The sequence below is a fragment of the Triticum dicoccoides genome, chromosome 4A (assembly GCF_002162155.2).
Source record: "Triticum dicoccoides isolate Atlit2015 ecotype Zavitan chromosome 4A, WEW_v2.0, whole genome shotgun sequence".
Classification (NCBI taxonomy): domain Eukaryota; kingdom Viridiplantae; phylum Streptophyta; class Magnoliopsida; order Poales; family Poaceae; genus Triticum; species Triticum dicoccoides.
Genome location: NC_041386.1, coordinates 42396785 through 42411131, shown reverse-complemented (window position 1 = coordinate 42411131; position 14347 = coordinate 42396785). Strand labels below are relative to the sequence as shown.

General features: G+C 42.5%; 1 protein-coding gene across 1 annotated transcript; it reads left to right on the top strand.

The window, feature by feature from the left end:
* Positions 1-4126: 4126 nt before the first annotated feature.
* On the top strand, positions 4127-11822 carry LOC119284867 (alpha-L-fucosidase 2-like). Its single transcript, XM_037564034.1, has 10 exons — positions 4127-4444; positions 5080-5225; positions 5305-6236; positions 7409-7541; positions 8437-8595; positions 9132-9356; positions 9547-9648; positions 9736-9871; positions 10777-10972; positions 11241-11822. Exons 1-10 carry the CDS (start codon positions 4216-4218, stop codon positions 11545-11547), a joined length of 2565 nt encoding a protein of 854 aa, XP_037419931.1. The 5' UTR covers positions 4127-4215; the 3' UTR covers positions 11548-11822.
* The last annotated feature ends 2525 nt before the right edge of the window (positions 11823-14347 follow it).

Genomic DNA, 14347 nt, shown 5'->3' with positions numbered 1-14347 from the left:
ACTAGGAAAGGGGAGAGTCCTACTCCCAGAGGGAGTAGGACTCCTCCTGGCGCGCCTCTCCTGGCCGGCCGGCTCCCCTCCCTTGAACCTTTATATACGGAGGCAGGGGCACCCCCTAGAGACACAAGTTGATCCACTTGATCATATTCTTAGCCGTGTGCGGTGCCCCCTTCCACCATAGTCCTCGATAATATTGTAGCGGTGCTTAGGCGAAGCCTTGCGACGGTAGTACATCAAGATCGTCATCACGCCGTCGTGCTGACGGAACTCTTCCCCGACACTTTGCTGGATCGGAGTCCGGGGATCGTCATCGAGCTGAACGTGTGCTAGAACTCGGAGGTGCCGTAGTTTCGGTGCTTGATCGGTCGGGCCGCGGAGACGTACAACTACATCAACCAAACGCTTCCGTTGTCGATCTACAAGGGTACGTGGATCATACTCTCCCCTCTCGTTGCTATGCATCACCATGATCTTGCGTGTGCGTAAGAAATTTTTTGAAATTACTACGAAACCCAATATTTTCTGTTTTTTTTTCGTTCGTGAGAGTCACAGTTTTGCTTCCGCGAGAGGCACGGTTGTGCTTACGCGAAAGCCACGGCCATGCCTCTCGGAAAGGGAAGAAAAATACGCATTTTCTGTTTTTTTTTCTTTCGCGAGAGTCATGGTTTTGCTTTTGTGAGAGGCACGGTTGTGCTTTCGCGAGAGTCACGGCCGTGCCTCTCGAAAACGAAAAAAACACGTTTTTTATTTTTTTTTCCTTACACGAGAGTCATGGTTTTGCTTTCACGAGAGGCACGGTTGTGATTTTGCGAGAGGTACGGGCGTGCCTCTTTCGGAAAGGGAAAAAAAGCCGTGCTCCTGGTTCGGTTTTTTCGCCCGGTTTTTTTCGTGAAAAAAAAAGTTTATCAAAACCTATCAACATGGGATCTAGTTTTGAATATCTCGACGCGAGGAATCCAATAATGAAAACGGTTCGAGATTTGGACGCACAGTTTAAGAGATAAAACATTTTAAATAAACGGATCTACGAAAAAAAGGGACAACTCCTCGATTGCGACAAGTGGCACGCTGCATATGCGTCACTTGTCGCGACCTGGGAAAATGAAGTGTTCTTTACAACGAGTACTCCTTAATTAGTGATTTCGAGATTCCCTATGTCTTGGGATGCCCCTCGGGCGCCTTTTGCGATGGTTGAGCGTCTTGGCGCCCACGCTCGTGGGCTGGCCCAAGACTAAGACCAGCGACCAGCTGGTTTCCCTGTTCACTCGATCGCGCTAACAGGTCAATTATTGACTTTCTTTTAGAAAAGAAAAGGAAACAAAATAGGAAAAATTAAAAAAATCCGGGAATTCAAAAATGTCCACAGATTTGAAAGAGAAAGTCACAAACTTTGAAATAGTTCACAAAAGTTAATCGATTAAGAAAAAGTTAATAGAATTTGAAAAGACCATAAAATTTGGAAAAACTTCATCGAAGTTGAAAAAATAACCATCAAATTTCAAAGTCGTTCATTCTTTTTAAAAAAATCACTAGAATTGAAAAAAAGTTCATTAATTATGAAAATAGGTTCATCCAATTTGAAAAAAATTCATCGAAGTTTGAAATTTTTATGCATTTAGGAAAAGAAAAGAGGAACAGGAAAGCAAAAAACAAAAGAAAATGTAGAAAACATAGGAGGGGCATTTCCTGTACGTAAAAAACGAAGAAAGGTATGTATGGGGCCTAGTGGTTATTGCAGTTCCCTCGCAACGAGGAGGTCCCGACTTCGAACCCTGTCGCTTGCACTCACGCATCTTTTTAGAAGTTTAAACCGGAAAAAAACATAAATAGACCCATCCAAAAGTTGGGGTGTGTGTGCCGGTTTGCAGAATGACCTGCAACCGGCCGTTTGATTTAACCATTTTATAAATGTTAAATAAATTTGAATATTTTTTATGTCTTTTTAGAAGTTTAAACAGGAAAAAAACGTAAATAGGCCCACCCAAAAGTTGGAGTGTGTGTGCCGGTTTGCAAAATAACCTACAACCGGCGTTTAAGGCGCCATATAGGATTTGCTTATCTGGCTTGTAAAGGTAGGAAAAATTTCTCATGTACCGAGCCATCTGGTGCTATCAACGCACCCGTTTGATTTAACCATTTTATAAATGTCAAATAAATCTGAATCTTTTTTATGCCTTTTTAGAAGTTTAAACAGGAAAAAAGACGTAAATAGGCCCACCCAAAAGTTGGGGTGTGTGTGTGCCGGTTTGCAGAATGACCTGCAACCGGCGTTTAAGGCGCCATATAGGATTTGCTCATCTGGCTCGCGAAGGTAGGGAAAATTTCTGGTGTACCGGGCCATCTGGTGCTACCAACGCACCCGTTTAATTTAACCATTTTATAAATGTCAAATAAATCTGAATTTTTTTATGCCGTAATAGTAACAAGAATACATGTTATTATAGTTTTTCCAAATCCATCGTCAAAACATAATATGAGAAACAAAAATAACATTTTTTTATGATAAGAAAATGGGACGGTTGACTGCGCCGCCTCAACGCGGACACGGGGACCAAGAAGGCTACTCCGGCCATTACAACACCTTTCCGGCTGCCCCGACTATTTAAAGCAGCCAGGGCTCGCCGTCAAACCCAATCTCCTCTCCTCCACACACCGCCACCTATCCTTCTCCCCACTCCTCTTCTCTCATCTGCATGTTGCATTGATGGGCAAGTACGACAGTTGGTAATCGGCGTCGGTGGGTGGATCTACGAGGAGCTCTTGATTGTGGCGCCATCGCCCATGGTTTCCGGCCCGTCGACATCCACCACTTTGATGGTCAAGGAGGAGGTGGTGCTCTTTGACGATGACAAGAGCAGTAGCAGTTGCCCCTCCTCGGCTACGTGCACAGACGACGAATTCGCGACGCAAAATAGAGTTGTTGTTTGTATTGTCGCTCTGCGACCGCGATCCGATGTTGCACTAGCCACCGCACAACCGCGACATCAAAATTGGATGCAGCGTCAAGGAGGAGCCACCGCATACGTAACCGCGGTGTCCAAATCAGACCCACGTCAAGGAGGAGCCAGCCTTTCGCCTCACAGCTAGGCCGGCCACTTCATCCAGCTGGCGTCCCCACACGTCGTTTCTAGCACGAGAAGGAGGTGGCGCCATCACCGCCCTAACAACTGTCTGGAAGCCAGGCCGCCCGGTGAAGGAGGAGGAGGTGCCCGACCCGACGATCGCCAACGTGCACATCCACCTCCTCTACTACCTTGGATGTGGCGACAACGCTTCCTCCTTGCACACTATGATAGTAGCTGAAGGCGGCATCTGAGCAGGCATGCCGAGAGCGGCATTTGCTGCGTCCAACATGACGCCCGACTAAGTCCGCGATGGCCGGGACCTCACGTTGCCCTGGGCTGAGGATCGGCCCAGGACCACCGCGCAGACGTCCCCTCACTGTCGGCGCCGGACGAGTGATCAACTCCTCAAAGTGGGGATGAAGGAGTTCAAGTGCGTCCCGTGCCCTCGCCGACAATGGCAATGTCAAGAGCGTGTCCACGGGTCAACTGTCACCGCCAGAAGGACGCTGCCCAGCGGGGCAGATGGAGGCAACCGAACAACTATATCCGAAGACTTTCCGTTGTTGGAAGGACAACGATGTTGACGAAAGGGACGATGGCGAAGGTACCGACGGTTTAGGAGGCCATGCCTAAAAGGTCACCGGTCATACTTCACTTAGTTTAGTTTAGGTTTATTTTAATTTTATTCGGTTTAGTTTACATATCAAAACTTGCTTCTTTTGATTGTAAATATATCAAAACTTTAAAAAACATTGTTCAATTTACATGAATTTCGTCCGTCTTAAATTACTCATTTGAACTAGTGTGAATATTCAATATCTGTGGTTGGATGGTCAGGTCTCACTGTCAACCGCGTTGGGGTTATCTTTACTTCGTCATGATTGGATGTTCGGCTCTCACACTGTTTTAAAGTTATTTTTACTTGATCATGGTTGGATGGTCGGTTCTCTGTCAACCGGATTAGAATTGTCGCCCCTACCCTTACTCCACGACATCACTAAATCCGCGGTACAGCTGCATTTACTCCACGATGATTGATGGCGCACTACACTACAAAGATCCGCGGTCCGCGTCGCCTGTCCCGTGACCGCTTGCTTGCAGCTGCACAACTTGCTCCCCTCAGTCCTCGCTCTGGGCTAGCTGTTTCCCCATGGACGGCGACGACTGCGACGCCGGCGGCGAGTGGATCTGGGTGCGTCGACCGCAGGAAGCGGAAGCTGCGGCTGCGGCGGCGGGGTGGCCGGCGGAGGAGGCGCGGCCTCTGAAGGTGGTGTTTGGGTCCCCAGCCAGGTACTTCACCGACGCGGCGCCGATCGGGAACGGCCGTCTCGGCGCCTTGGTCTGGGGCGGCGTCACCTCCGAGAAGCTCCAGCTCAACCGTAATTAAACAGACCCCCTTCCCCTCTTCTGAAGGCTTAATTACTCTGCTATAATATCCCCAAATTTAGTGAAAATCTTGTCTTGGGGGTTTTTTGGTCGGGAAGCGCTCTCGTTCCAGCTCGGGAATCAAATTCACCCAGAAACACCACAGCAATAACAATGCTCTTAACAGATGATGATCTAGAACCTCGATTTTAAAACTATGACATCTTGAATAGCAACAAAACAAGACAAGATATATAGCACTTTTACTGAAAGTAGTATGATTTGAAGTCTGGAGTGCACTGTCGGAATGTGTGCATGGTTTTGCAGATCCTTCATGCCAGGATTCTTCTTTACACTTTTTAAATGAAAATGATAGTGATCATATTTATTGATCTTGCATGTGTTCTCCGAAAGTACAATCATACCACTTTTCTGAACAGATGACGTGAAAATTAGGAAGCTTCGTTTTCATTATTCTGTTACTTTTTCCCTATAAGTGAATGATATCAGTCTTTTTTGTCTCCTTTCCCCACTCATGTATACCTTTCACTGTTTCACATACACCTTCACTCATATTAGCTTTCTTTAATATTACCTATCTGTTTATTTTTGTAGAGTTTATTGCTTCATATCAAAACTGTTGATGCAGATGATACATTATGGACGGGCGGACCTGGTAATTATACAAACCCCAAAGCACCTACTGTTCTTTCTGAAGTAAGGAGCCTTGTTGATAAGGGACTGTATCCTGAAGCTACAGCTGTTGCTTATGGCCTGTCTGGTGATGAGACGCAGGTACACATTTTGCTTTAGGTTGATGGAAGAGTTGTGCTGCTATATCGACGTTTAAACATTGCTTATGTTTTAAATGTAGAGTTACCAGCCTCTCGGTGATATTGATCTTGCCTTTGGTGAGCATATCAAGTATACAAATTATAAAAGATACCTTGATTTGGAATCTGCAACAGTCAATGTCACATACAGTGTTGGGGAAGTAGTGTACTCAAGGGAACACTTCTCCTCAAATCCAAATCAAGTAATTGCGACTAAAATCTCTGCAAACAAACCAGGAGCTGTCTCCTGTACAGTATCTTTAGCAACACCACTAGATCACCGGATTCGTGTAACAGATGCAAATGAAATAATCATGGAGGGTAGCTGCCCAGGAGAAAGGCCTGCGGGAGATGACAATGCATCTGATCATCCTCCGGGAATGAAATTTTGTGCTATTCTCTACCTGCTGACGAGTGGTGCCAATGGCCAAGTGCAAGTATTAAATGATAAGATGCTGAAACTTGATGGTGCCGACTCAGCGGTTTTGCTCCTTGCAGCTGCAACCTCATTTGAAGGGCCATTTGTCAAGCCTTCTGAATCGACACTTGATCCAGTGACATCAGCATTCACAACATTAAATATGGCCAGGAGCATGTCATATGCACAGCTAAAAGCTTATCACATGGATGATTACCAGAGTCTTTTCCAGCGTGTGTCCTTGCAACTTTCACGAGGCTCTAATGATGTACTTGGAGGTAGCACTTTGGCTCACTTACCTGAGAATATCTCTCAGGATACTGCAGTATCTGATTGCACTGTGCAGATGGTTGACAGTTCAAGGTTAAACGAGCTTAATAATTCAGAGAAGCCTACCGTAGACAGAATTATAAGTTTTAGACATGATGAAGATCCTTCTCTGGTAGAACTTCTGTTTCAGTTTGGGCGCTATCTACTCATTTCTTGTTCGAGGCCTGGAACTCAGGTTTCCAATCTGCAAGGAATATGGAACAACGAGACTAAGGCACCATGGGGGTATGTTTTTACAACATATCTTGTCTTGTTTTGTTGTTTATGTCAGCTATATATCTTGGGGTGTTATTTTTTAGACTATTGAATAAGAAAACGGCTGCAACTGTTCGTCTGGGTCACACTTTGTAGAACTTGTGTATTCAGAGAACACGTCATAAATATCATCCTAATGGGGTCACAAAGGACCAACTCTGTGAAATTGATTGTCCTTGCATGCAGTCTGGTGTTACATGACCATTTTTGCTATGGCAAGCAATAAATTTTAGAAGTTTGAAAAGTCTCATAACAATCCTTAGCTGTTCTGCATCAAAATGAGGAAAATATAAGTGGAAAACATGATAAGTGGCCCTTTCTCTTAATATGTTTTAAAACTATCATGTAGAAGTTAATCTAATTTGCACATTTCACAAGTTAAGAGTTAAGACTAGTCTTTTCTTTTGAACTGAAGAGACTGGCCTTTGGCTTCAGTTTTAAGGTTTAAAGCTGTATTCATTTTTCTGTAGATTAATTAAGGATTCTCGTGTACACACATTGTGATCCTATTACTTGCAAAAGTAACACACATTTGGCCTTTTCGATGTTAAGACACCGAAGTAATTGAGGCCAACATTTTGTGTATCCAGTTGATGTTAATACATACAGGCATGCTCACTCCCTTAAACACATTGGATAATCAGTTACCAAATAAGCATATTGATTAACGCTCATATTCCCATTATTTTTATGTTATATTAGGCACATGGATTGACACAGCATGACAAAACACTGAATACATATGAAGAAAGCCACAAAAAATTAAAATTCCCCGCATTAGTTTCTTAAATATAGGTTTTGGGATTCTTTATATAAAGAATGTAACTTTGATTTTTTTATGATGTAAAAAAATGTAACTTGAATTTTCGGGAAGATAATTTAGTATATTTTTCCTTAATTTCTGGTGCATTCTGAACAATTGATCTACTAAAGGGGTTATCCATCTTTTATTCAAGTAAATTTTGTTGTGGGTAATATTGATTCTCTTGCCATTTGTAGCAACTTAATGCTGAATTTACTGCAGCAAATACCTTAGTGTTTGTAATGTAAGTTATTTGAGAGTATATTGATGATAGTCCTATTTACACTATTTTCTGGCAGTCCAAGTTTGATAACAATATGTCATTCCTTTCACTTTCCAGTACAGCTCCCCATCCAAATATAAATCTACAAATGAATTACTGGCCATCACTTCCTTGCAACCTTAGTGAATGCCAAGACCCACTATTCGACTTCATTGGATCCCTTTCGGTCAATGGGGCTAAGACGGCAAAAGTAAGTCTACTTTCATAAAAGAGAGTCTCTGGAAACAGTGTGTTCTCTACCCTGTATAGTCATGAGTGTTCCAACATAGTTTTCTACTTTGTAGTGAATTGAACTTTTATGAATACTATTTCTTGTGGCCATGGCCTATAGCCTTGGATCCTACTCCTAGCAGCATCACTGAGGTCTGACAACAAAGAAATAGCAGTGATGCTACTAGAAGCCTGGGACCTGCCAGTTTGCACAAGGGGCAATAGTTAGCTGTGCAGTTTCTTCTTTCTATAGGATTTTGATTGCATATGTACATGTCTATAATGCCTACCCCAACTTGTTTGGGACTAAAGGCTTAGAAAAGAAAAGAGAGATGTACATGTCTATAATCTGTCCCTTTGACCCAATAGCAATACAAAGGTCGTTCTGTTGACAGTCACTACTACACGAGGATTGAAAAAGACCAATCTAACAAGGCAATTAGTTATTCAAATATCTGATTTCCACTGCATGCTACAGTACCACGACAACACTTGCTCCACGACATTATAAGTATATCTAGGTGATAGGGCTTTTCCTCACTTCATTCTTAGTGTCACTGAGTATCGACTATTGAGTTTTTACTGTTAACGTGACAACGTAAATGTGAATACAAAATTTGAAGTTTGAGAGGCACTTGCCCTTGATCACTCAAGGATAAAGAATTGCAACTTTGTGCATCTTCTTGATGAATCATTTGGACAACTCTATTTAATGGTTTGTGTGTATTAGAATCTAGATGAATTCTACTTCGTGTTTAAACATATTACTAGATTTTATTTTATTCAGTTTACATGTTCCAAATGGATTTATAGCATAGTTTGGAACCTTGTATTTCATGGGAACTTTTTGAGGTAATGATATGTTTTCTTGACAGGTGAATTACGGAGCTAATGGCTGGGTTAGTCACCAAGTCACAGACTTGTGGGCAAAAACATCACCGGGTGCTGGTGATCCTTCATGGGCTCTATGGCCAATGGGTGGGCCATGGCTTGCTACACACCTGTGGGAACACTACAGTTTTACAATGGACAGAGTGAGTGATGACATGGGCATGAAATGCAATGCCATGCAGTACTTGTATGCGTTACTTTCTTGTATCACCTTTAAGCACAGATTGTGATCATACGTCATAGGCAGATATGCGAATTACTGTCGCCGCTTGCTTATATTGGAGCCTAATCTCCCTTTATGTTTATGTGATTACACTATCTTATTTGAAGAATTGGTGGTAAAAGGTAGGCCTAAACCAAATATGAGGGATAAGGCAAGCACTAATAAATTTGGATTAGACAAACTGGTTAACTGTACTAAAAGATAACGATGTTTAGCAGCAATGACTGGCCAATAGTGTTTAACTATCCTGTTGAATCGATTGTTGGTTCATCTACCTTTTTCATGTGTTCTGATTGATGGATAATGTCTTGGAGGATGTTGTGAATATATGGTGAATTCCATACTGATAGCTTTGCCGCAAAGTGCAAGCTCATCTTCTGGAGATTGGAGAGACATAAATGTGATATAGACAAGATCAAGTTACCTCAGATGTGATATTCTGTTCTTTTTTTGCAGGAATTTTTGGAGAGAACAGCGTATCCACTTTTGGAAGGATCTGCCTCCTTTCTGTTGTCCTGGTTGATTGAAGGCCAAGAAGGCTATCTGGAGACCAATCCTTCTACTTCCCCAGAGCATTATTTTATTGCTGCCGATGGCAAGAAAGCATCTGTGAGCTATTCAACAACCATGGACATGTCAATTATTAGAGAAGTATTCTCAGCTGTTCTTCTGTCTGCTGATGTAAGTCTTCATTTTTATTTACTGTTGTTGAAAGAGACAGGCTTCATTGAATATGCAGATACTTTGGTGATACTATGAATGAATCATGCAGATTTAAAACGTTATACTAGAGTTATAGTTAAGTCTTATCATTCTGGCATGTATTTATTTGAATGTTTATGTGATGAAATATTCATACGTGTCTTATCAGATTTTAGGAAAATCCAGCACTGATGTGGTTCAGAGGATAAAAGCGGCACTTCCAAGGCTCCCACCGATAAAAATTGGTAGAGATGGTACAATCATGGAATGGGTCTGTATAAACCTTTTATTTTTTTTATCTCTCAAAATGATTTGCATTGGTCTGTTCAGTTTCATAATACTTGTTTTTTATGCGCAGGCACAAGATTTTAAGGATCCCGAGCCTCAGCACAGGCATGTATCTCATCTGTTTGGTCTTTATCCTGGACATACCATGACACTTGAGCAAACACCTGACCTCTGCAAAGCTGTTGCCAATACTCTTTATAAAAGAGGTAACTTTTTGGCATATCAAAAGGGCAGTATTAGAATTTGATCCTTATTTGAAGTTATCAATCTTTAGTTTGGGTTTGTTTCAAAAGAAGTTATGAACTCAGAGAACTTATAGTTAGATGATGACCTCCCGAGATTCCTTGCCATGATGGTTACTTGATCTTGCATGAGCTCCTTTTTGCTGGTCTCAGTCTTTTTTAGATTTTGAGGGTTAACTATTGAAGATAAGAGGAATGGACATATAGAACAAAAGAAAAAAGAAAAAGGAGGAATGCCATTCAGTGACATACTGTAACTGCATTCATCAAAAGCAGTATATGTATAAACAAAATTGTTTCAGTAGAGCAAAAATACAAACAACCCACAGCAACTTAAAAACTTCTTAAAACAGATGTTAGCTATACACTTATGCACACGAGCATCAGCTTGGGTGCTCAACAATTTTATTTTTTAAAATTTTATTTTTGGAACGGGGGTGCTCAACAATTTCTTTGTAGAAGGATAGCAAGGTTTAATGGGACTGGATCGACCACTGCTGTTCTCATGTAAAATTGAAATAAGCAGTAACCATGTTCCAAGAGGATAATTCAGTGTTGTCTGTGCCAGAATTTTTTAAACTTCTTACAAAGGTTGCTGATCTTATTTCCCCATGGCCATTTTCTTTCAAATGGCAAACAGTCTAGTGGTATTATTAAGTTGATTTTTTTCTTATGCGGTTTGCTTGCATGACCAGCTGTTATATTCATTTTTCCCACCTTTCAGTTTGATCTGAAAAATACTGTTATTTCAACAACTGCATGGCACTGTTAAGAATGTCAAATTTATTGTGTCTAAGGTCAAGGGCTAGCTGTTAGCCATCACTTTCTCTGTCTTTGCTGCTTAGCACTGAATTCTCTCTATTGTGTAGGTGATAAAGGCCCTGGATGGTCTACTTCATGGAAGATGGCCCTGTGGGCTCATCTTCACAACAGTAAGCATGCATACAAAATGATTCTGCAGCTAATCACTTTGATAGATCCAAAGCACGAGCATGAAAAGGAAGGAGGTCTATACAGCAATTTGTTCGCAGCGCATCCACCATTCCAGATTGATGCAAATTTTGGGTAAACCAGATCACCTTCAACCTAATCAACCATGATCCAATATGTTACCATAGCATGATTACCTTGAATTGTGACACATGAAGTTCCAGCTCTATTTGACAAAACCATTCAATTCACCACAGCCAGCTCTGTTTACCATAGTATGATTACCTCGTGGTGACTCTAAGCTGTAAATTGTTAACCACTTAAAAGAGGTCTAATAATAGTGACTGCTACTTAACTGCGACGATCGATTCACAAACATCACAATGATTGTCTTCTCTTGCAGATTCCCAGCTGCATTGTGCGAAATGCTTGTGCAGAGCACCGGGAGTGATCTGTACCTGCTCCCTGCTCTGCCCCGCGACAAGTGGCCCCATGGCAGCGTTAAAGGTTTGAGGGCCCGAGGCGGGTTGACGGTTAACATCTGCTGGAAAGAAGGTACCCTCCATGAAGCTCTTGTATGGTCTGGCAGCAGTGGGAACTCGCTTGCGAGGATCCACTACGGTGATCGCTCTGCCGTGATCAGTGCCTCCCCAGGCCAAGTTTACAGGTTCAACTCGGAGTTGAAGTGCTTGAAGACTTGGCTACTGTGAGAATGTACGTGTGCTGGTTCTGCGAAATCTGAAGGCATTATCTGTTGCAACAAAATTTACTGAATTCTCGGTGAGAACAATAATGGAACTATATCCTAAGGCACAGCCTGCTGACAAAATTTACTGAATTCTCGGTGACAACAATAATGGTGCTATCCTAAGGCACAATCCGGTGTGACAAAATTTACCGAATTCTCAGTGAGAACAATAATGGTACTGAATTCTCAGTGTGAACAATAATGGAGCGATCTCGTTGAACCTTTGCGCCGATTAAACTTCTTTATTATTCCGCTGAAGTTTTCTTGGGTTCTTTTCTTTTAAAATAAATAACGGGTGCATGTTCGTTGCCTGCATGAAGTCCAAAAAGAACCATATGGTGAACTTGCCCGATGTAGTCGCTTTGCACCCCGTGGTTTGAATATACCAACCCAATTATCATTCAAATCTAGCACTCACTCCTCTTCTCTCTATAGTGCCTAGCCTTATTCTTCCTCCAATTGTGCGCTGCCCGTGGAGATTAAAAATTGCAATGAACCAACAGTAAAGGAAAGAGACGGTTACAAACACCCTACTAGAGTTTAAAGACTACAATAGGCGCTCGCCGCTTGATATGAGATTTAGAAATCACTGAAAGAATCGTTGGTTGGAGCGTCACCTAATGCAGAACAGGCTTGCAATTCATCACCACCAGTCTAGAGAGTAGGAGAAACCGAACCATGCAGCATAACAACATGAAAGAAGATGTCGAAACGCCGCACAAGTAGCCAGCCAAATGCTCTCCTTGATAGACACATCAACTACCAAGATCCGAAGAGAGCCAACATATTTGGCGACACAAGTTCTCACAGGCCCTTCGTCGACGCCGGATTGGACATCATTGATGTAGGGAGGGGTCAGAGTGACCTTATTCCAATATGTCATCGGCGCGACCATCGATGCCACCAGGAAAATAAAACCTAAGAAAAAGAAAATCAAAACAAACGAGGCTCCACTCCTCTTGCTACATAGTACGAGGATCTCAGACAGGGGAGAGGAGAGGGATCTATACATGCATGCCTACCAAGCTCATATATAGTGAATTCCGGGTTTTACCCCCTGTTTTGACATTTTTTATACTAATTATCCCATTTAGCGAGATTCCGTCTGTTTTACCCCATCTAGAAAAAGTTTGGCCACAGTTTACCCTGTTTAAAATTTTGTGAGCATTTTGACCGGCGGGTCCTAGTTGTCAGGTCCACTTGGCATGCCGCATAGTGGTTTCCTCCTGCCTACTTTTCTCCTTGCCGAACTGGTCCTCGCAGCTTCTCCTGGCCTAACTTGCAGAACTTAAAGGCACTGAAACACACAATCAACTAAGATTAATGCTGCAATATCACACCGTTAGGACATCTTCAACACTGACCTATAAATTTCTCCGGTGTTTGTCCGGTTTTATGTTCGGACGTGGTTCGCAGACATGATACGAGAGAGAGCAATCCAACGCAAATTGCAAAGTATTTGGCTGAGAGGAGAAAAAGTAGGTGAGGACCATGCATGTCGTGGAATATTTGTGGGTTGGAAGGAGAGAGAAGAGAGGGGACCATGCATGTGATTGCTCAATTGCATGTCCAGGCTCCGGCAAAGCTCCCCTGTTTTTGTCTCCAAAATACCAAAATTTGACATCCGGACAACTTCCTGGACTGATAGAAGTCCCCATTGAACTGCAAAAGTGAACAAATGTGTCCGGCCGAACATATATCGGTGTTTTAAAGGTCTCCCATGAGATGCCCTTAGGTCATTATAATTGCACCTAATTAAATACTGTAGGTTGTAATCGTTAAATCTATATAGTTATTGCATCTAGACCAATCATATTAATCAAATCTACATGTCATACCTAATATGTTAGGCATTTATAATTGTACCTAACCAAATCATAATTCATTATATATTCATATCTTCAAAAAAGGGTAATCTTATCCGACAGACAATCATATCGCACACAGGCATATGTCTTGTCCGTGGAGGAGATTTCAGCTCTCTAAATACTCTCTCTCCTCCCGTTCTAGAGTCGGTATATCACTTTGGTGGCCGTGTTGATTTCATGGTTGGTGACATCGTACGAGTATCAGTATCCCCATGGTTCTGTGTACTGACAATGCAAACACCTGGACTTTTGCCAACTTCGCAGTAGCGTTTGGTGCTTATGAAGGCAACCTATCAAGGACTTGAACTAGTTAGACAGGAAGCTAGTCACCATTGGGATTTGTACGACTAAGATGCTACTCGACCAGGTGAGTACCACGCCCACTTCCCAGTAGCGTTTGTTACTTATGAAGGCAACCTATCGAGGACTTGAACTAGTTAGACAGGAAGCTAGTCACCATTGGAATTTGTACTTTTTTTTTTCAAAAGTACGCGAATGCGTACCTTGTTTTATAGAAGACGGAATTGTAATTACAAGACAACTACGACTTGTTACAAATAACAAGCGTAGCATAGACTCCACGACAGGGCTGGTCCGAAGACAGCCACCACCAAAACACAACTACAAAGCAAAATAAGCCTAACATCGTCGCGTCTCGACCAGCGCCGGTCACCTCCGTAGACAACAATAACTCCAACTGTACTTCCCTGGTCGACACACCATCCACCCTTGATGTCAAAAGGTAGGTGGCAAGTAGATGGCGGAAATTGGTCGGTACACTAAAGCACCGTCTTGATCTCACCGGCTGCGACGTACATTACTGAAAAAGGGTTTTCTCCCGCTTTATATTCCAAAGCAACCAACACCGAGTACAGATAACGCTGTGCCGAGCAG

Coding starts and splice junctions, on each gene's coding strand:
- LOC119284867 (XM_037564034.1), top strand. CDS start 4,216: ATGGACGGCGACGACTGCGACGCCGGCGGCGAGTGGATCTGGGTGCGT. Junction 7,542..8,436: donor ATGGGGCTAAGACGGCAAAA/GTAAGTCTACTT, acceptor TTTTCTTGACAG/GTGAATTACGGAGCTAATGG. Junction 9,649..9,735: donor ATGGTACAATCATGGAATGG/GTCTGTATAAAC, acceptor TTTTATGCGCAG/GCACAAGATTTTAAGGATCC.